General features: G+C 43.5%; 1 protein-coding gene across 1 annotated transcript in view; it reads left to right on the top strand.

Annotated features, from left to right (window-relative positions):
• Positions 1–20,930, top strand: part of LOC144142160 (uncharacterized) — a 33,620-nt gene extending 12,690 nt beyond the window's left edge. Inside the window, exons 3-6 of the mRNA XM_077673544.1 lie at positions 4,216–4,290; positions 6,865–6,900; positions 9,533–9,568; positions 20,796–20,930. Of these exons, the coding sequence (XP_077529670.1) occupies positions 4,216–4,290; positions 6,865–6,900; positions 9,533–9,568; positions 20,796–20,882 (234 nt within the window). The 3' untranslated portion in view covers positions 20,883–20,930. The remainder of the gene's footprint in view (positions 1–4,215; positions 4,291–6,864; positions 6,901–9,532; positions 9,569–20,795) is intronic.
• The last annotated feature ends 1,679 nt before the right edge of the window (positions 20,931–22,609 follow it).

The raw sequence follows: 22,609 nt of genomic DNA, 5'->3' as shown, positions 1-22,609 counted from the left end.
TTTATTTAGTATTTGGTTTATCGCTTTTCCACACAAAGCGTGTATTTCCTAAAGTACCTTGGAATTTGTTCATATAGTAGTCAAGCTTCGCTTTTTTTATATCCTTATTTAGTTGGTTTCGTACCTTTTTAAAATCTCTGAAAGTCGTTTTCCTTTCTGCTGTTCAAAAACGATCGGAATAGCTTATTTCGGTGCTTGATTCGTTTATAAAGGTATTTTGATATCCAGGGTTTTCTTGATTTCTTATATTGTCTGAGTGCTTTGATGGGGAAACATGTATTATAAGAGGATGTAAAGGTAGACAAAAAGGCATCGTAAGCAGTATTTACATCGGTTGCCTCTGTAATTTTGTGCCAGGGATGGGCAGAAACAAGTTCAATAAAGTTTTTTGTTTCCAGAATAGTTTCTAGCTAGCCCTTCATGGCCAGTTTGACACGGACGCTTATGTGGAATGAGACAGTAGATGGGTTGGTGATCACTAAGGCCGTACATCAAAACCCCTGCTTTTATGTTGTCTCGAGGAAAGCTTGTCACGCAGAGATCAAGAGTTGTCTGCGTGGAAGGCGTAATTCTCGTAGGGGAGTCTATTACATTCGAACAGCCATACGATTCAAATATTTCTTGAAATAGTAAGTAAGATGGATTTCTAGAACATGCATTGATATTAAAATCTCCTACCAAAACTGTTTCTAAATTTAGAGCGGTGCTGAATTCGAACAACCTTTCTTAGGATTTGAGAAAGTCTTCAACAGATCCAGAAGGAGGGCGGTACGCAAGAGCAAACAAAATGTTATAACATTGGATAGCGAATGATTCGTTACTATCAACATTCTTAAAATCTGGAACAATTTCATACGATAAGTCCGAGCGAACATAAATAGCAATTCCACCACCACGCTTTTGCGGACGAGACACAGAAACACAATCATAGCCACTTATTGAGTAGCACTCATCTGGTAAAAACCACGTTTCGCTGAAGCACAGCAGGTCAAAGGAGTATTTTAACTCTAAAAAAAACAGGCAAACTTCATCAAATTTTTTTCTCATGCATCTGGCATTCAAATGAAAAACTGACAAGGTGCAAATGTTTTTTAGCGATACGGTGTCATAACAAAATTGATCGAACTGCGGCAACGCCATTGACTACGGTTTAAATGCTGACGCTTATGCATTGACGTTTTCACTTTAAAGCGGCCAGATCTCGCTCGTTCCGAATACCTATCGCTCGATCGCCGCTCGCCTTCCTGACCAGCACCTTTCCGTAGGAATGCCACACAAACTGATAGCCAGATTCCAGTTGCCATTCTTTAGCCTTCTACAAAAGGGCGCGTGCGAGTCGGGTCAAGTTTTCGCAGATGCAGGTGGTTTTATTTTCGTTCTTTAGTTCTTTTTTCGTTTGCAAGCCAGGAATCACGGAGTTCTTGGCGCGTGAAACGAACTATGATAGCCCACATCTTGCCCGGTTTAGCTGGAAGCCTGTGAATAGCTTCGACTTCATTTATGCTTAGTGGGGGGTCATTGATCTGTGTTGCTATTTCGTTCACATTTGTTAGCAAGTCCTCTTTTTCCGTTTCTTGAACACCGTGTATTTCAACGTTTAAGCGACGGCTACGGTATTCGAGGTCATTCATATCCAGTTTGAAGCTGTGTTAGCTCTTTGCTCGAGTCCGCAACCTCCAATTTTTGCACTCGCTTAGTTAATTTTTTTGTTGCTTTTTCTTAGTAGGCAAGACGAGCTTGAAATTCACAGAATTTATCCGAAAGCACTTGAACTGACGCTTCAAGTTCTGCAATTTTTGAAGGCTGAGTCAAAAGAGAATCTAGCCTATTGTTCAATTCAACGAGCTGGCTTGCAACATCTATGTCAATTTTTTGCTTTCCTGTCGCACCATTTCCTCTGTGGCGCCTCGGCAGGTATCACACTTCCAATGCTTCTTAGTGCCATCACGCTTACCAGTGAAAGAGTCTTCACTTACTCCTGAGCAGCCACCGAGGTGGAACTTTAATTTACACTCACTGCAAGTCACGTAAAGGCCATTATCGGGGACTTCCAACCGACATGCACAACAGCGCGACATGTTCACCGCGCATCTAGGTACAGAGATACACAGCTTTGGCAGCAGCGGCAGGCACTAAATGGGTAGTCAAAAATAACACTACCAACCTGTAAAACAGAAGCAAAATTGTAGCGACGCGCTCAGCCGCTGCCGCTGCTGCCAAATGACGGGAGACGCCCCTCGGTGAATCCACGGGCTCACAGGTGTCGTTGACGTCGCCGATGTCGACGACGATAGTTGACCGAAACTTTCATGGTCAAACCAAATTGCATTCCATAAAAAAATTTCTGTGAATTGTAGAGAGGTCGCCCGGTCTTGAAAAATCCTGGCTCAGCTACCGTTGTCTTGCTTCTGTAAAACAGAAGAAAAGTTGTAGCGACGCGCTCAGCCGCTGCCGCTGCTGCCAAATGACGGGAGACGCCCCTCGGTGAATCCACAGGCTCACAGGTGTCGTTGATGTCGCCGATGTCGCCGACGATAGTTGACCGAAAATTTCATGGTCAAGCCAAATTGCATTCCGAAAAAAAAAGTTCTGTGAATTGTAGAGAGGTGGCCCGGTCTTGAAAAATCCTGGCGGAGCTACCGTTGTCTTGCTTCGGTAAAACAGAAGCAAAGTTGTAGTGATGGTGACTGGTACAGAGCAAAACTACGCTGGCACAGATCCCTTTTTGTACCTTTCTCAAACCACTGTTCCAGCACTGTAACCATACATCTATTACTTGGTCTTTAATGACACGACATGAAATGTCACAAACAAAATTTCAAGTGCTTTGGTTTGGTTTCGTAGCTTTATGTACACAATCATTATATGTACACGGCGTTCGTTAGCGGTACTCAGCTCGTTTAGTTGAAATGTTGGGGTATTTTACGGCTACTTCATCAGCGCAGTGATCACTCGGCATAATACCCTTTTGCTGCAGAGAAAAACTACGGTGATTTAAAAATTGGTTCACCACTTTGCATCTAAGACGATTTGGAGAAAATATCAAAAAATGGCAACAGCTAGCGCTTTGCAAAACTGGCTCCGGATTTCTCAAACCACCATTAGGCGTCTCCCAATAAGCAGACGACGTATATGTGTGTTCACCGCTGCAGTGCTGAATTTGTTCCCAATATCGGGGAAAGGGTATTGGTCAAAATAACACTGCTATATTAAAACAAAAGTGCACTTTCACTTTTGAAACAATAACCACAAACGTAATTTTTGAGGGTCAAGTTCCCGCTTCGAATAAGGGTATACCCACATGAAAACATCTACATAAATTCGCCTGATGAAAAAGAACAGCCCGATTTTTGTCAAGTCTGAAAGCAGCCATGTTTGGAATTAAAATATTGCGTTCCTTGATAAGGAGATTTACGGGCACAGGTAGATGCAAAGTATATAACTGAATTTCTATTTTTTAAACATCATCTTTATTACCCTAGTGGCTGCGTGAAAGCCGACATGAAAACTTGCTTTTGTATGAGATCGGTATACAGTCGGTTTTCACGCCATGCCAGTGTGGTTCGGCTTCAATTTCCAACATTTGACATTAAGAGAGTTCATTTTTCTTGTAAAGTGCATAACAATTTTTCTAGCGAAAGTATTCTAAACCCCTATATATTTCTGCTTGGTTCTTGTAGCTGCCTTATTATTGACTAGTTGCACAAAAGTTCTGCAGTATATTTGTGTGCTCGTTGTTGATTCGAAGGTTAGGTAAAAGGTTTGTAGGGTGTTTCCAGGTATCAGATATTTGTCGATTAGCAGGGTCAGCCATCAGAATACAAAGTTGTGATAGCTGTTACATTTGGACAATAAAAACTGACCACAAGACGTGTTACACTGCGTCGCGTCAGCCTATTCGCTTTTTCTCTCGACGTCTTTTGCGCAGATCTTGTTTTCATTAGAGGTTTGCAACAAAAAATTGTATCAAATGTAGATGCATTTACAAGAACTAGTTTAGATCGTAATTTGTTGTGTAAAAAGTAGGCTGGTTTCTAACTGCAGAAATTTTATAGAGGAAAGTACATTATTAAATTCAAAAACTGGACCTAAACAATGGCAAGCATTGTAGGTAGGTAAATATCAATTGTGGTTTAGAATATTTTCCCGAACATAATAAAATTTGGAATCATTGCAGACTAAAATACATCTCTACCTTTTTAACAAACTTTGCAGCTGCGACGATTACTGAAGAAATTCCTTGGGCCAAACTATCACAAGACGTTTATGAAGGCTGTTTGTGGACTATTTGTGAGTATATTCCTGTGCAGAGGACCACATATATTCATACAGCATAAAAATAAACGCAGTCAGCCAATCATTTCCGTCATTTACATTTTTCGGTAATGTCGGTAAACTCCTAATATTATCAATACTATACGCTCAAAATGTTCCCCTACTAAGTCACATAGTAAAATACCACTACGTGGTTACGAAGGAACGTTTTACATCCACCTCAATCCAGGCGTACAGCTAGAAAGGAAAGCTGTACAGCTTTCAGAAAAATGTCGCAGTTTGAAGAAAATTCAGCCTCGTCCAGAATTTTTTCCGTTACCAGTACCTAGTTGCACCCTTAATTTCCGACGTGATCTTCTCTCTCTCTTCATCTCTATCTCTCTCTCTCTGTCTTTAGCTCTGCCTCTCTTCCTCTCTCTCTGTTAGAGTCCAAACGTAATTTTCGACGCTCGGCGGTATCGGTCTAGCTCGAATGCTTAGCCAAAAACGCTCGTATGGCAAAGTTCGGTGTTATGAATACTCCGCATTTTTGTTTCTGGGGTACAGCTGCTTGCGCTGCACCCCAGTCTCTTTTTCATCCCATTTGTCTTAGTATACGCAGCGTAATTCAATTTGAAGCAGTACTGATTAGCCTCATTCTGCGTCCTCTTTTTCTCAGATGCACCCCTTCAGATCCCATAGATGGGTAGGCAAGGGCCCAAAGCCAGGCAGGCAGCTGTCACTCATCCCATCTGGCGAACAATCAGACGCCACCGTATACGGGCAAAAAGCCTGAACAGTAACTCCGCAGACCAGCAAGCACGCTCTTTGAATCTGAAGAGGGGCTGTTTGCGAAGAGACAACGGTACTCAGGGTCAGACATAAGAGTGGACTACGCGGCCAAACCTTCGGCCGCCGTGGTGCTAAACGACCATAATAATTCTTTTTCGTGTGTTTGTGCGTTGCCCAATAATCCTCCTACGCAACGGGACGATTCGCTACGCAAAGGTAAGGATTAGGGCGGCATTCCCCACGCACACAAGGCAAGCTGTCACTTCAAGGCTACTTAACGACTTGAACTACCAGACAAGAGTGTGCAACTGGCAGTGCTGCGAATGTAGACAGAACGCCGGGGCTCTATGTTTTCACACGCACGACAGGGTCGTGTGGTCACTGAAATCACGAGTGGCGCTTTTGAGTGGGTTTGAAGGAAATGTGCGTTGGTATGTGGACGTCGCATCTGAAGTGATGGTAATTGTTCGTGGTATTTTTGGTACCACTGTAGTCACACCGACTACACCCCTTCCCCATACTTTCACAGAACGTGTCATATGAAGCTGCAATTGTAAACACTGCAGAAGACATCTACGGTTTTGTGCTTGTGGTGTGGCACTAAAACGTCAGCGTTGCCTTTTTCGTTCGTATTATTTAATTGATTCTTTTTACTATAACCAAGAGCCTCTGGTAACCTGTCACGCAAGGCCTATGTTGAAGCTGGACGACTCTATACCGCTAGAGACAACCAACTCTGTGTATGGGCCGGTACAATTTGACCACACTTTGTGGAGTAAGGTTAGGCATAACATGCAGTTTCGTACTACTGAGTTGCGGCTGCTGTTTACTTAGCGATTTCCTGTCTCTTCCTTACGGCGATTAACCCATATAGTCCATCGCCATGCTACACCTCTGCTAAATGTTAGCGTCTTCTAGCACCGTTTGAAGCTTAACGCAGGGCCAACCTACGTTAAACTTAGTGTACGCCAGGCTGCTTGCAGCGGTGAAACTGTAAGACCTCAACTCGTAACGGCAGGCACAGTTGCAGCGCGTTCTTTGTAGCTTTTCTGTACTTGCTTTGCCTGTTTTTATTCAAGTTTACGTTACTGTGACGCTGCGTTATATTTACGTTACTGATGGCATCCCCGTTGCTAATCCTATGCTTAGGATTAACGTTTGGTAGTTGGTAGCCTGAATAACAGGTCTAACGATGTGGCAAATGATCCCAAAGTCATTGTGCAGCAAGGTGTGGGCACCGGATTATGACGTAAGAACACAAAGTGAGACTTTAATTTTAATGCCTTGCGTCGAGACAACCTTTAACGCTGCCCACGTTGTTTCCCATTTTGGTGGTGTAGCGTCGGCTCTAAGCGGGCCTGGGGGCCTTGCCAGGCGGTGACTTTCACGGACCGCGGGCATGCTGTAATTACATACTTCTGGTCCACCAAAGCTTTCGCGTTAAAAAGCCTAATATATACCAACAGTACTTTCTGTTGGGCAGGCTACCATGCGGACAAATTACACATACAAACGTCGAGACCAATAGATCTTCTTTCAGGCGGTGCAGAAGGAGAAAGATTTACGAGGGTAGATATCTTGATGTGCATAGGCAACTTCATGACAAGCTGGCAACTTGTGGTCGAGTATGTATTCTACATTTAAAAAGATTTTCCACCTCCCCATTAGCGGCATTTTTACGACTATAGGAGCTCCACTTGTGCAAATTAAGAAATTTTGTTCTTTGATATTGTGAGCTTTCTTGTTCGTGTACGACATAGCAATCCGATTGTAAAGTAAACCTACCTCTTTGCTTGTCATTAACGTGACTTTTTCCAGGAAAAGCCACCTAAAGTGCCACCGGCGATGCCATGGGTGAGCATTGTGCTACATTATTTTATTCGTTTCAAACACCAGCTTCGAATGAACGGCAGCTCAATGCAAGCAGCTATAAATGAGTTCGGAATAAGAATACGGCTCTTAACAAAAATATGGTCGCATTGGAATGCAGTCAAGAAAACTTTTGAAAGCTCTATAGGAACCGACTCAGCGGAGTAGGCTCAGTGATAGAGCAAAGGGGCTGGAGAATCTTTCTCTCCCTCAATGAGCAGGTAATTACTATTTGAACCGTGGAACCCTCAGACTTAAGCTCTGTCAAAGTACAATTGCTTGCCTGTATTCTTTGAGAACAAGGCAGATAAGCGGGAGCAGACTACTGGCAGCGTAATATAAGGTATGAAAACTGACATTCTATCCTATGGGGTGCATCCTCAAAATAAAATTTATATCGCTTGGCCAAACCGCCCACGGACTATCCTATGAATGTTCATTTTACACCACAAAATGTGTAAAAGGTGAAGCTCCCAGTTTCGTTTATTATATATATTATGTCTTTCGCTCATGCCCTCAAAGGCCCCCAGAACGCAGCTCCTGGAGCAACCCACGTGCTACGAGTAAAACTAAACACTTCTTGTGATGTATTGAATGCCAGAACATATGTGCCCTATTTCCGGGCGTACCTTATCACCATAGTTTTTTTGCGTGTTTTCGATGTTCCCTTCGTTACTATCCCAATAACGTCACTTGTCAATGGTCAATAATAGTCTTACCTTTACTCATTGCACCGGTAGCCCGAAGGTTGGCCCTAACGATGTCCACGGAAAGCAAACTGCGCTGTTCTTTCAAATTTGGCATTTATTACCAACAACGCAAGGGGCCTGGTAGCGTCTGTGTAAACACGCACCGCGCAGACAACACTTCCGACGCTTTGCTTATAGGGAACAAGCAACCGCGTGGCACGGTCTGCAAGACCTCGGCTTCTCAACATATATTTTGCATATATATTTTTATAGTTACATTCAATACTGTCAGTCATGGGTGAGCTTATAGCAAGTGTGCATTTTATACGATTTCAGCAGGAAAAACAACAAGCGGCCTAATACTAGGCCACAAACAAAAACAAAACTAGAATGTACACCTCAAACGTACCACACGTTTGCACTTCATATTCAGATCTGTTGAGTGATTCTTAATCGTCATCATAGGGGTTTTCTTGAGGGGATCCTTGCGGGGTATTGCATAATTACAAGGGTAAAACAAAGCCCAGACGCAACAATCAGGATAAAAATACACGCATGAAAACACGTAAATATTACACAGACATGTAAAGTACTTGCGTAGTAACCCACGAGAGCTTAGGACAGGAAAACCATCCAAATTTCCGTCACTCTGGCATTCAATCCACTCTTGCTTATAGGAAACAGACAACCGCGTGCCACGGTCAGCAAGACCTCGGCTTCTGAACATATGATTTGCATATTTATTTTTATATTTACATTTTATACTGTCAGTCGCGGGTGAGCCCACAGCAAGTGTTCATTTTTAATGATTTCAGCAAGAAAAACAGCAATCGGCCTTCTACTGGGCCACAAACAAAAACAAAACTAGAATGTACAATTAAAACGTACCACACGTTTGCACTTGGACACCTACAGGAAACAACATCAGAGCCGTAAAATTTTAGGAAAGTAGGAAGAGTTTCACTACATGACGTATACAAATACGCTGTGAATGTTCCAGGACTTCGGTGTATTTCAATCCAGAGAAAACCGGAAAGAGGCACAGTGTAGCACAACGATGACATCCAAGAGTTCAAGAATTACAGGAACCCCGTAAAGTCTTGCCAATGCACAAAATTTTTGCCAATGCACAAGGCGACCCTGCTAAGGTACATTGAAATTTTAGACAAATAAAAGAGTAGGCTGCATGGAGGAATTTTTATGCAGCAATGTATATGCTTCGTTCCATCAACCACGAAACGAAAAAATCCCCAAATATAAAAAAAACACCTTTACATGACATTTATACATTAAAACGTATTATGGTATATGACATGGATACGCTGATACATTATGTATAAGTATTTAAATCACTAAACAGCGCCCCAGTAATAAACTTTTAAAGGAGTGATCTGCCAGGATACTTTTTAATAATACTTAGAAGCACCATCCCCTAATGAGGGCTACAAAACGACGCGCCCGCTATCGAACATTATGTGCAGCCTAACACGATTGGTTTGTAGGAAGCTAGATTAACAGAAATTAGCGATCTTAGCAACGAAAAAGTATCCCGTACCCTAAATATTAGTTATTAGACATAAATTGCGATAAATTACACTTCCCTTATTACCCGTAGAGGTGTGGGTATCTGTGACATTCAAGCCTTAAATCATACTAGAACAGGAAAAACATGTCTTGCAAACTTCAGAAGGCTTAACCAGCAAGGTTTTACTCCCCCTGGTAGCTGTGAAAGAGACCACTGCAGCAACCTTTGTGACTTAAAGCATTTAAATGTTAAAGTTCTCTACGCAGCACAAAAATACCAAAATGGGAGAAAATAACATTTGAACAGAATAACTCAGACATATCTATATTATTCCTTTTTCTAATCCCTAATATAAATTCAAGGCCAAATATTCGCCTTAACTTTATTTTTATCTGCATTTCAGAGCGAAGAACAACTACAACAATTAAGCCAACAAGCCGTAAGAAATGTTATCTTCTTTCTCAATTATGCTGGCAGCATTTTTCAGGCCAGCCAATTCCCTGGTGCTGTATAGATTTTAATTCTCGCTAGTTGCAAGAGAACAAAATCGCCTTCTTCTATGAACCAACTATTTCCTTGTTTAGTTTTATTGATAGTGCCGCCAAATCAATACTTGCCCGTACCTACATTAACTGCAACAGTCTGCCTAAGGTGCTTAAAAAAGTAATGATTTTCTAGCTTCCTCTTCTCGTGTACGTGCTTCACGGCCGTCTTGCCGCTGCTAAGTACCTTCTCCAGCTGGCCTGAAGTGTCAATATAATATTCTCGAGCTTTATAAAAAAAATGTCGGGGCGAGTCTATAGACATTAGATTGCACGTTTTTTACTCAGTGTCGAATAAGATATCAGAAGGAACAAAATTTATCTGGCATGTAACATAAAGACATTTATTTATTTATTTATTTCAAAATACTGCAGGCCAGAATGGCCCTAGCAGGAGGGGCAAGTGAAGAATACAAAGGTGACTACTCGGTTTAAGCAGCAACAACAACAACAAAAAAACGCAACACTACCTCGAAACAACATAAACCAAACAGCACATGAACAATATACATCATAAAGCCGATCAGAATGCAATATCAATCGTACCAATACACTGATACACCATCACTGTATTGCATCAATACCATCGGTTCAACATGGCAAGTGCTGCTCCAATGCTCTAGCAAAATTGTCAGCTGCTAGAATTGACTCAGGAAGTAAATTCGTCTTCTATGGTGCGCGGGAAAAAGCTATTTTTAAATGAACTAGTCCTTGCGAAAATAGGCTCTAGAGCGTGCTCTCGTGTGTGACGCGTTCTTCTCGTGGTTAAGGGCTTAAGGAATGTAGGTATAGGCAACGAAACTTTCTTGGTCAGTATATTGTGAAGAAACAGTACACGGTTTAGTTTCCTTCTTGTTTCTTGTGTCGGGATAATATTGTTGGTCATGAGCTGCGAAGGGGAGTCTAGTCGTGTGTATTGGCCATAAATGAAACCAACGCATTTTCTTTGGAGCATCTCAAGTTGGTTGATATCTTTTTTAGTTTGCGGGTCCCACACAAGAGGCGCATATTCAAGTTTTGACCTGATGAAAGTCTGATAGGCTAAGCGCTTAACATTACACGGAGAATGCTTAAGCTTTCGCCTTAACAAACAAAGCTTTTTAAAGGCTGATGCGCATATGTCGGAAATATGTTGGGACCATGTCAAATGTTGAGTAAAAGTGACGCCTAAATACTTATAAGATAAAACTTCTAAAATTGCGAAGCCATGAAGGTGGTACTTGAAAACACTGGGATACTTTTACGCGTTATTCTTAAAAAGACTGTTTTTTGCGAGTTAATTTCCATATCCCAATCTTTGCACAATTGTTCGACACTGTCAATAGCTTCCTGTAGTATAGCCTGATCACTTTCAGAACGAACGTTTATAAACAAAACACAATCATCAGCGAACAATTTCAAAGAAACCGGACCAGAAACCACTTCAGTCAAATCATTGACGTAAATTAGAAAAAGAATAGGCCCCAGCACACTGCCCTGAGGCACTCCAGATGAGACAGACTGAGCATCAGAAACGCATTCCTCAACATCAACAAATTGCATCCTATTTTTTAAGTATTCACGAACCCAGTTAACCAAATACGCGGGAAGGCCGATCGCCGTAAGCTTAGACAGCAGCGTGCTATGGGACACCTTGTCAAACGCTTTACAAAGGTCAAGGAACACAACATCTACTTGCCCAGCGTTGTCAAGTACCTTAGAAAATTCATGAACAACTGTTACCAATTGAGTGACAGTACAGAGACCTATCCGAAAGCCATGTTGGAGGGAAGATAAGACGTTATTTTCGGCTAAAACGTTTTAAATGTAACCGGCTACTATATGCTCCAATAGCTTGCAACAAGCGCACGTAATGGATACCGGACGATAATTGGACACTTTAATTTGTCTCCTTTCTTATAAACTGGCTTTATCCGCGCCCATTTCCATACTTCGGGAATTTGACTAGATAACAAAGAAGACTGAAAAATCCTAGTTAAGAACTCGGCTAGCTGTAGCGCAAAGCGTCGTAAAAAGGCATTAGTAATGACGTCTGGCCCAGGGCTTTTTCCGATGTTAAGCTTACGAAGCATGGTTAACACTCCAGAGACGGGAATTTCTGGGTCTGTGGTAATGTCAAAATCGTAAACAAGGTTCGTCGGAGTAGAAGCAAGAGTAAATACACTTTGAAAATTCTGATTGAATTCTCGCGCTATTTGTTCACCCTTCGTAATAACAACGTCGTTCTTTTTCATTTTTTCAACCTTTTTCTTTTTCTCCTTAAGATGTTGCCAAAATCTAGTAGGATCGCTCCTTATAAACCCAGGGAGTGTTACATTAAAATAATGTGTCTTTGCTGCACTAATCATGTCAGCTAGAGATTGCTTTAACACCCGAAACATCTGCGTGTTTGTACGATGTTGGCTTCTGAGGTGCTTTAACTTCCGTTTTATATGCAAAATTTCATGACTGATCCAAGGATTTTTCCGATTCGACGTCTTTTTTCTTGAGGGAACAAAATTTGTCACACAATATTTGATTGAAGTTTGAAATCTTGTCCACAAACGGGTACGTTTTCACTAACTCTTTTACCTAATTCAATCTCTAGGTAGTCTATAATAGACACATCGTCAGCACGGTCGAAGTCTTTAACAGTAGAAGCAGACAGCGAAGTTCGACTTTGCACACTGCTCAAGTCGCAACCAAAATACAAGAGGCGATGATCCGATATACCAGTTTCAACAGTGAGCTCACCATTCGAAAATTCTTGACTGGTAAAAAACAAGTCAAGAATACTATTCTCACGGGTTGGCTCACGAACTAATTGGGTAAGGTGGAAAGCAAAAAGAATATTCAGAATGTCATTATTCGGCTGATATTGTTCATATAAAGGTCTTTGCCAATTTATTGTGGGCAAGTTAACATCACCAGTGAGTATAATATTGCGGTCACGATAAGGAAGCAGATAATCATGCACTTGGGTAAGAAATGAATCAACTGCATCAGGAGGACGATAAACAGCACAAAGCAAAAAAGAATGACCATTTAAAGAAACATTTAAAAATAAACTTTCATGATCCGGAATTTAATCAGCCATTGTCGCCGTTATAACATCCTTCACGACGATGGCTACTCCGCCACCCCTTGATCCTCGATCTGCTCTGAACAGGTTGTAGCCAGGTGGCAAAATTTCATCGTCAATTATATCAGCGTGCAACCATGCTTCAGTAATCGCAACAAAATCTGGGTCATAAGAAAGAAGGAGTGCCTCTAATTTATCAATCTTGTTTACTATACTTCTGGCGTTCAGTGATATTATACGCAAACACTGACCATTAATCAGCGATTGCTATGCAGTACGTTCAGCGTTTGTCTTCTGCGAAGCGATGCGCGATTTAGTTCCATCGTCCCACACATAACATATTTTATCAACACACAGTTTATCGCTGACAAGGAAAAACTTCTTTCCACCGTCTCTTTCTGCCTTGGCACTTTCCGAAAGTAATTTTCGCTTTCTCCGCGTTTCGGAAGAATAGTCATTATCTACAAAAATATCTGTTCCCTTCAGTTTTAACTTATTGCTAAGCACAGCTTGCTTCTCCAAGTAATCCTGAAAATACAAAATGACAGGACGGTTCTGAGACGATTTGCCCAGGCGATGGATACGGCCAATGGATTTGCAGTCAATGCGGAGCTTATCCTTAAACACTTCCTGCATAACTTTGTGCCGCAGTTGCTCTTTTGTTTCGCCAGGTGCTTCCGGAATGCCGAATACAATTAAATTTGACCTTCGGCTCCTATCTTCAAGTTCGACTATTTTTTCTTGACACTGTTTCAGAGCACCATGAACGCTCATAACATCGCCACAAAGAGATACGAAAGAATTCATTTTGACAGTCAGCTCCCTGACATTGTCCTCAGGGTAATTAACTTTACGTTGAAGTCTTGTACCGCCTTCTCAGTTTTGGAAAGCCTATCTTTAACTTCAGCCAAGTCGCCCCGTATAGCCTGCTGGCCTGCCAGGAGCGACTGAAGCATTTCTTCAACAGTTGGGCCTGGATTAAGTTCAATGTCGCCGCAAAGCAACAGTTTGCAAGCATGAAAGCAGTCACAGACAATTGCCATCAACGTACTTAAGCTTGGCACAACAACAAGACATCTTTGATCGCTCCTATAGCAATAAACATGGCTAACCTGCAACAAGAAGACTGGCCTCATGTTGAGTATCCCGTTCGTTACACTTTTGCCGAGCCCAGTGACGATCCGATGTGCAGGGTACGAAGATATAGCAGTCTGGAAGCTTGACGTCACACCTCGGAAGGGGGGCGTCGCTCGCTCCGTGATTATCGCTGTTTCATAGTGGGGTACACACGGAAACCAGCAAGTCCGTTCTTCGATAGCCGCTGACGATTCCAACACAGCGGCGGAAGGCAAAAGCAGGATATGCAACAAGAAGACCGGCCTCATGTTTAGCATCCCGTTCGTTCACTTTCGCCGAGCCCACTGACGATCCGATGTGCAGGGTACGAAGATATAGCAGTGTGGAAGCTTGACGTCACACCTCGGAAGGGGGGCGTCGCTCGCTCCGTGATTATCGCTGTTTCATACTGGGGTACACACGGAAACCAGCAAGTCTGTTCTTCGATAGTCGCTGACGATTCCAACACAGCGGCGTTGGACAACACAGGTGGATCTACATTATTAAATTATTCTTGCTAATGCTTTCTACTGAAGCCCTGGTAAAACCTTGAGCTCCTGTTGGCCAACACAGCGGCGTTGGCCAACACAGGTGAATCTACATTATTAAATTATTATTGCTAATGCTTTCTACTGAAGCCCTTGTAAAACATTGAGCTCCTGTTAGAACAGAGTATAGCTAGTGATTATAGCTTGAGTACATCTAGAGATAGTATGGCTAGAGCTAGAGTATAGCTCTATAGCTTGAGTAGAGCTAGAGAAGAGTTTAGGTAGAGCTAGAGTATAGCTTGGGATTGCGTTGTGCAAACGCTGATTGAAAATAACGAGCTATTTTGATAACATAGCCATGCGTTCCACGAAGTTCGTTCGGCCAGGCCTAAAAATGGAGAAACAAACCACGAACACTGAGCAAGTATTAAAGCCTGTTCAACGTTGTGGAGCCGTACACAGGTTTCTTGTTCACTGCACACTTTTCTTAGTAGCATAAGCATCCGTTGTTCACTGAACAAGAAAGCTGCATATAGTTGCAGGAACTTGAACAGTTTTTTATGTTTCGGTCTCCGTGATATAATTCTTTGTTTTGATTTGTGTTTACTTGTGGGTTTGGAACATAATTAGGAAGTTAGAGAGCTTCTCATAAATATCTCTCAAACATTGTTGACCAACTATTTAGAACTTACTCTTCTTGTTTGGTAGTGAAACAGAAATATGTAGGTCGGGTCAGCACAAGTATTCTGGAAAGTACTTATCGGAGACCATCGGTGCCGCAACTGGAAGCTCCGATACATTGCGCGAGACCTTTCGAGCAGGGGTCACCAGGAGCTTCAGAAGCTTTTTCCAACAACGCCGCAACCTCAAGTGGCTTCTCTGACTGACGTCATCCGTGAAGAGGTTCAACAGGCGCTGGGAACTTCTATGCCTTCAGAAGCACCCCGTCAGCCCCAAGCGATGACCAACTCCGCAGCTTTTCGTCAACCCCGCCCTGCTCCAACCCGTCGTCAAGAGGCCTAGCCATACCGCCGTCCAATGCCGCCCGCCCGACGCCCTGTAGACCAATACCATCCGAGGACGCGGACTCAGTGAGAAGCTTCTGCGACGATATTTCGGACCCTGCCAAATTCTACGACGTGTCGGCCAACTTACCTACGAGGTGATCCCCGATGGGGATTCCGGAACATTACGACGACGCATGCGGGCCCAAGTCGTCCACGTGGTTCGCTTGAAACCTTACTATGCAAGATGACGGACTTTTTTTGTTGTTGTTGTTTGTTCTACCTGTCTTTTATTTTAGCATCGGGTCGATGGCCTCTTAGAGGGCGGGTAATGCCGCGAACCATGTATGGGCTTGCTTATTTATTGTTTGTTTTTAGTGCCGGGCCACGCCCGGATGTGTTATCTGCGTTCCAAGAAAAGCACGTCTTCAATTCTTTATTTTTATGTTGCACGGGCTATCACATTCAGATAAGCAAACTGTTTCGCCCTACCGTCGCTAGCCCAGATTCATCGTCTGTGATCTACAATTTTCTGGATATGAATCGACGGTTCCAGAAACACTCGCGCCGAAAGATAAAAGCCTGCAGAGCAGACGCCTCGGCATTCGATTCTGCGACGCTCGCTGACGCACGTCACTTTGTTGACCGCTGCTTTGCCACCTCTGTATTCTTTTGAGTTGTTAGGGGAGCACAAGGTCGCTCCAATAAACTTGTTTCTCCTTCAAGACAACTGCGTCGTCCTTGGCTTCGTGACAATATTCACCTTTCATGATAATAAACTTGAGTTGTTATACCAGTGGCTGTCCCTGTGATGCACTTCCTTTGTCTTTGTCTCAGTTCGCGCTGGTTTTATCCAAGAATATAGGCTTGGTTGCCGTCCTCTTCGAAGCGCAAAGCCCTTACGAAAACGTAATCGCCTTTCCCAGCCGCGGTCTGTCGAAGGAGGGGCAGACTATTTACTCAGCCTCTGAGAAAGCGTGCCTCGCAATTATATGGGCCATTTCAAAATTTCGCCCATATGTGTATGGTAGGCTACTCAAGTTGTGACACAAAAACAATACGCTTTTTGGCCTCGCGAATTTGAAGGACCCTTCTGGCCGCCTTCAGACGTGTAGCTTGCACCTTCAAGACTTGGACGTTACCATCGTCTGTAAATCCCGCAGCAAACTCTCCGACGCCAAGTGCCTGACCCGCGCCCTCGCTGACCCACCAGCACAAGACTCCGATGAAGACAGCGCGTTCTTCAGAGTCCTGACGGGAAGTGACCTACCGGATTACCATCGTGGCAACCCCTACTTACACGTCATGATCGACTACCTCGAAGGGCGGAACTTCGCCTTTCCTAGGGGTATGAAACGCAACTTACCAACATTCAGCCTAAAAGCTGAGTTGTCATAAAGATTTTGAGCCCCGGAACGAGAACGAATAATCTTCGTGACATCCCCGCAGATCTTTGTGACTAAAGTTTGGAGGCGTGCCACGACGATCCGTCTTCAGGACATCTTGGCATTCTAGCACTATTGCAAAAAGCAAGGTGAAGTACTACTGGCCCCGCCTTACATCCGATTTGACCCACTACGTCAGGAGATTCCGTGACTTCCAGCGACGAAAAAGGCCGCTGAGGAGACCCGTTGGACTTCTGCAGCCGTTCGCCGCCCCATCGAAGCCATTGCAACAGATTGGACTGGGCCTTCTCGTCCCTTTTTCTACGTCACGATCTGACAAGTGGATCGTTGTAGCGGCAGGACTCGTCGCGGTGGCTCAGTTGCTAAGGCGTTGTGCTGCTCAGCACGACTCAGCGAGTTTCATTCCCGGCTGCGGCGGCCGCTGTTTCATGGAGACGAAAAGCAAAAACGCCCGTGTGTACGAAATTTCGCCTCATGTTAAAAATGCTCAAGTGGTAAATATAATCCGGATCCCTCCACAACCGCGCGCCTCATCGTGTCCGTTGCGGCTACACGTTAAACCCTACAATAAGATCAGAAACATAGTGACAGACCATTATGATGCGCGACGGAGAGACCACCGCAATGGCGACAGAAGACTGCACCACAAGTCGCGAAGTTCTTTATAAATCAAGTTGTGCTGTGACATGGAGCCCCTGAAGTCGTAATCACGTACCGCGGAGTGGCCTTTACTGCGGAGGTTAAGCTACCAATCTTACGCTACCACAACACGGATCACCGAACAGCATCGGCATACTGCCCTCCAACGAACAAACTAACAGAACGTATGAACAAGATAATCGCGGGTATGCAGTCTTTGTACGTCGACGTTGAACATAAGACTTGGGATAACGTCTTTCCGTATGTAACGTTTGCGTACAACACACCTGTAGAGGAAACTGCGCAGATGATACCGTTCGAGCTTGTCTAGAGAAGACGCCCGACTACGGTGCTTGAAGCCATGCTTATGTACCAGGAAGACGATGACCTCAACGCAGACGTCTAAGGATACCTATAGCGTGCGTTGGAGGCCCGCAAGCTCGCTCGAGTTCATACGTGGGACCAGCAGCTGTTGGAGGCCGGGCGCTGCAAATTCAGACGCGGAGACGGCGAGTACGTCCCAGGTGATCGTGGGTAGGTTTGGACTCCCATCCCAAGATGTGGACTTACGGGTTATCAATTTTGACAGGGAAAGTGTTTCGCCCTAACGGGGTAGCCTAAAATAGTCTTCTTTGATCTACAATGTTTTCGATGCAATTTGACGGCTCGAGGAACACTGGCGACGAAAGATATATGCGCGCAGAGCGAACGAAGGGCATTCTACACACACTTACGCAGGTCCTTGGTTAACTGTTGCTGCGGAACCTGATTATTGTTTTGACTTGTCAGAAGAGAGCGAGCAAGTTCACGCCACTGAACTTTTTTTTCCGTCAACACAACTGCGTCATCTTTGGCTTCGTAACAATGTTAACTTGTTTCTGTTTTCGAGCTTTCATTCATTTGATGGTGTGATAAATTTAAGAACATACGCAATGAAGCCTTAGCCACAGTGATCACGAGGTTGAAAATGCACCCGCCGCGGTGGCTCAGTGGCTAAGGCGTTGCGCTGCTGAGCACGAGGTCGCGGGTTCGATTCCCGGCCGCGGCGACCGCTTTTCTGATGGCGGCGAAAAGCAGAAAAGCAAAAACGCCCGTGTGTACGAGATTTCGGCACACGTTAAAGATCCTCAGGTGGTCTAAATAAATCCGGAGCCCTCTACTACGGCACGCCTCATCGCCTGCGTTGCGTCGGCGCGTTAAACCCCACAATCAATCAATCAATCAATCGAGGTTGAAAATACATCTGTACTGTAAAGCCAATTTATGTTTTTTTATTTCCTGCGTTTACAGCAGCTCCGATGACTAGTACTGAAAAAAGACCTGCGCAGGGAACATTCCCCACTGTCTCGTTTATAGCGACTCCATTCCTTAGCCAGAAGAACGATCGCAAATGTGATCTCTTGCTCCTGAGCACTCTGCTAATTCACGAAGCGTTAAACGTGATTGCTGTGGCTGAGGTTTGCGGTTTGTAATATCCTTTTCCGTTGATTTAAAGGCATTGCTACCTATAATAACCTCGCTGTCTGTTCTCCGGCCTTTAACTGGCCTTTCACTTTTCTACTAGCATTGAAGTCAGCGAAGCATCCTATTTGCGTTTTTATGAAGCTACAAAACCTTTTTAGACTACACTAAGGTTGATACAGTCTACAGACTGCCTTATAAAATGCACGTTCCTCTAGGACAAATCGTTTCATTGCTTAGTTCCAACGCAGCGAGAAATCTGCGACAAACCGCCGGTGACTGGCCGATTGACTTTGTCGGAGAGTCGGCGAGCCGTGCAGTTGCGCAGTCAGGCGAAGTCACCTCGAGTGAGCATCAAATCTGACGTCGTACAAAATCAGCAAGGAGGGTGGCATGAGGGGGAAAGCACCTTCGAATAACTTTTTATACTACGTAAAGTCGCGGAAGCACACCGACAGTGTATGAACAAAGTTAAGAAACTTCAAACTACAATCGGCGCAAGTGAGCCGACGATGTTTAGAAATTACTCCAGGGTCATTTCAAGGACGCCGCATCAGCCACAAACCGCATATTACGTGCCCATCAAAAGAGTGCGAGCACAATCATTGACATTTACAGACAAAAACGCGGGGTTCTCCGTGAATCTCCTTCGAAGATCAACAAAACAGTGGCCGGAGTCGGCCCCATACTTCCGTCGTCGAGCCGGCTGAAGTGATCATTATTTTTAAACTAACAGCAGGGGTTCGTCCATATCTGCAAATAAAAAAGGACCACATCCAGATCAGAACACAGGCGAGTTGACAGCCGTCTAACAGTTTTGGTATTGTTTGGCACGCATGATCTGCTACGCTGAAATACTTCTTGAGTTGTGCGCGTGCATCGAGTAGTACAAACTAAGCTGTCTCCTCATCTCAACTTTTTTTAACAGTGGTCGCACGAGTTACGAGTTGGAGATTCAGTTTTCTATAGCAACATTTCTGTATAAGCCGCATTTTTCAGTAATTTGTGGAAAAGAAATAAATGCAAACCTATTTACAGCGTATGATGGGGACTAGTGGAGTTAATGAAAAAGGATAATCTAACGCCTTGCAAAATCAAAAATTACCGAAAGTTACCACCTGAGCTAACCTGAAAGGCGTTCGCAGACACTTTATGAACGTGTTAAGACCAGGATAAGGCAGGTAGAGTAGCTAAGCATCAATACCGCTAAATATGAGCGGGCTAAATTCAATCAGCAAATCTTGAAAGAAACATCGGCCCGGAAGCTAAACCAAGCTTGCATTGCGGTACATTGGTTCCCGTTTTCTTTATCTGAGGAATCCCCACATATACACTTCATGCTGTAGATTAGTTGGCGCAATTCGATTCCTCTGGACTGAATTAGAGTGGAACTGGGGGAAAGTTGGAACTTTATCGGCGAATTTTCTTTCCAGCGCCAGTCACAACTCGAGAAAAGAACAAAACATGGCTTTTTGTAAACTTTATGCAAATAATGGCAATTCTTGGTCGTGAAGAGCTTGAACTGTTTAAGTGGGCAGGATATAAAGTTTATTAGGCTTGTCGCCACCTATTCTTGCGGACCATCTTGAACAGTCTAGCCCGCGTGCTTTGCTTGTATCCAAAAGTGTACCCTTGTTGAGCAACCTTTTCCACTAAATTTTAGTGGAGGAAGAGCATGGCCTTTGCAAGCTTAGCTGCAGCATTTTACCTGCGTTTTCAATGCCTTTAGTGGCGGCATTCTGCGAAACAAAAATTTAATACCCGGAAGGTTCGATGGGCACCTAACTACCACAATCACTTTGTTCATCTGGCACACATTTTATGGCATTTGTGGTTTTAAACGTCTGGATCAGTTGGTGGCCTTCTAGAAATATTACTGAGAATATTAAATTTTACACTTATAAATTACATTACTGCTGATATCATGACATTCATCTGTTACATTGCAGGAACCCCTGGTAAGACAGAATTCGGAAAACCTCACTCAGATATACGATGACTGCGTAAGCGTGACAATTAAAAATAAAAATCAATGAAGTATAATACCTGCGGCAATTAATATATTGCACCCCTGCTTTTTATAATAAAGAACGTTTTGCGAAAACCGGGAACGTCTCCTTCAGTATTGGATAAATGTTTTATTTTGCGTGTGTTTTAACGAAGTGTGCCATAGCAACGCTACAATTTTTGAATCAGTTAAGATTTAAACGATTCTGCAATGCGTTGCTTCATTTACTAAGTATAAATGTTGATTTTTTTTTTGCCATATATACCTGCATATCACGAAAGTATAGCTTTCGAATCTTCCTCTGCGGTAAAACACTCCTGCATCCCTTTATTTTGTAATATTGTTTCAGAACTGTTACTTGTGCTGCGAATTTTGTTCAACCAAAAAAATTCAACCAAATCCAGTTTTTTTCTGGACAATAGATATGTGCAGAAAGTTGAGAGGCTCTCAACTCTAAATTTCGAATTTATAAAGGTTATTTTAACTTAGAGTTTGAAACTGATTTGTAAAGCCCTTTTAAAAGCATTGGTGAATAAACGGTTCGCTGTGAGCGTTTTCGAAACGGGCAGTTCCCGAAACACAAGACTACCTTTGGTTAACAGAAAAAGCTGCACTTCGGCGATGTGGCCAGTTGCAGTTTCTACTAAATCACAAATACTGCCTCGCACCAACCCAGACAGCCTTGAAACGTCGGCCTTAGTGGCAGGCTTAATCACTCGCGCAAAAGGACGGACACGTTTTTCAACGGATAATCAAAACCCACTACAATAAATTAGAATAACTACTTTAAAATATTTTAAAGGATGGCAGGGAAGTGAGCACGTGGGCTAGTAGGCCTATTACGAGACATCTGAAGAGACCTCGTTGTGATTGTCATCATTTATACACGGTACGGCGGAGAGGTGTCAGGAGACCTAGTATTTCAAACAAGTATGCTAGATTCTTGTAAACGCTCCTGAAAAAATTGTTTTACTGGCGACCATAATTGAAACATTGGTACAAGTTTATTTTGTGCGAAACAATCCTAATGTTTCGGCAGACGACACGTGAACTGTTTTACTTTATTTTACCCAGAGTTCACTTGGATTCTTGGCTTCCCGCATAAATATGTTCAATGCTTGCGCAGGTCAACACTGTCCTTAATAAAAGCGCAGAAACATTTTCAAGCCCTTCAGTAGTAGAGGAGCCGTGCAGCCAATTTTGCACGCAAGATTGTGTTCAGATGCCCTTATGAGGGTGATTTTGAAACTAGCCCAGGTCTGGACGTCAGCGTCACGGTTTCTCAACCACAAGGGAGCGATATTATTCAGAAAATGTGGTTGTGTTATTTAAGGCGTCGTCTAATTACTGTAAAGGGGCCTAACGTAAGACGACAGAGTATTTTGTATAGCGCGGCCATTGGAGCTTTTAGGAATAGCGACGTCGCGTTCTCGAAGAGCTCCAGAGTGTACTGAATGCTGCGGGAATAAAAATCGGCATGCCGTGATACACATTTTGAGACCCTTGGGGGATGCAGCACAGTGGGTCTGAGGTTCACCTTCAAGCGATGTGAAAGAAATTCAACCTCACCATAGATGTAGATGCTTACTTATCTAGTGCCTTCAAGACAGGATACTACAAACATAAATCTCTGCAGTGCCAAAGAGATCGAGATTAATCACAGATCTCATACCCACATACGCTAATAATACTAATAAACATGATATTATACTTCGCAAGAGGAGTGCGGTGCCTGAAAGCAGCGTGCTTCTGGGC

Source organism: Haemaphysalis longicornis, unplaced genomic scaffold (assembly GCF_048455015.1).
Source record: "Haemaphysalis longicornis isolate Haplotype H1 unplaced genomic scaffold, Haemaphysalis longicornis Haplotype H1 scaffold_6, whole genome shotgun sequence".
NCBI classification, from domain to species: Eukaryota; Metazoa; Arthropoda; class Arachnida; order Ixodida; family Ixodidae; genus Haemaphysalis; species Haemaphysalis longicornis.
Note: the sequence above shows the minus strand (reverse complement) of the source record. Positions and strands in the feature narration are given on the sequence as shown.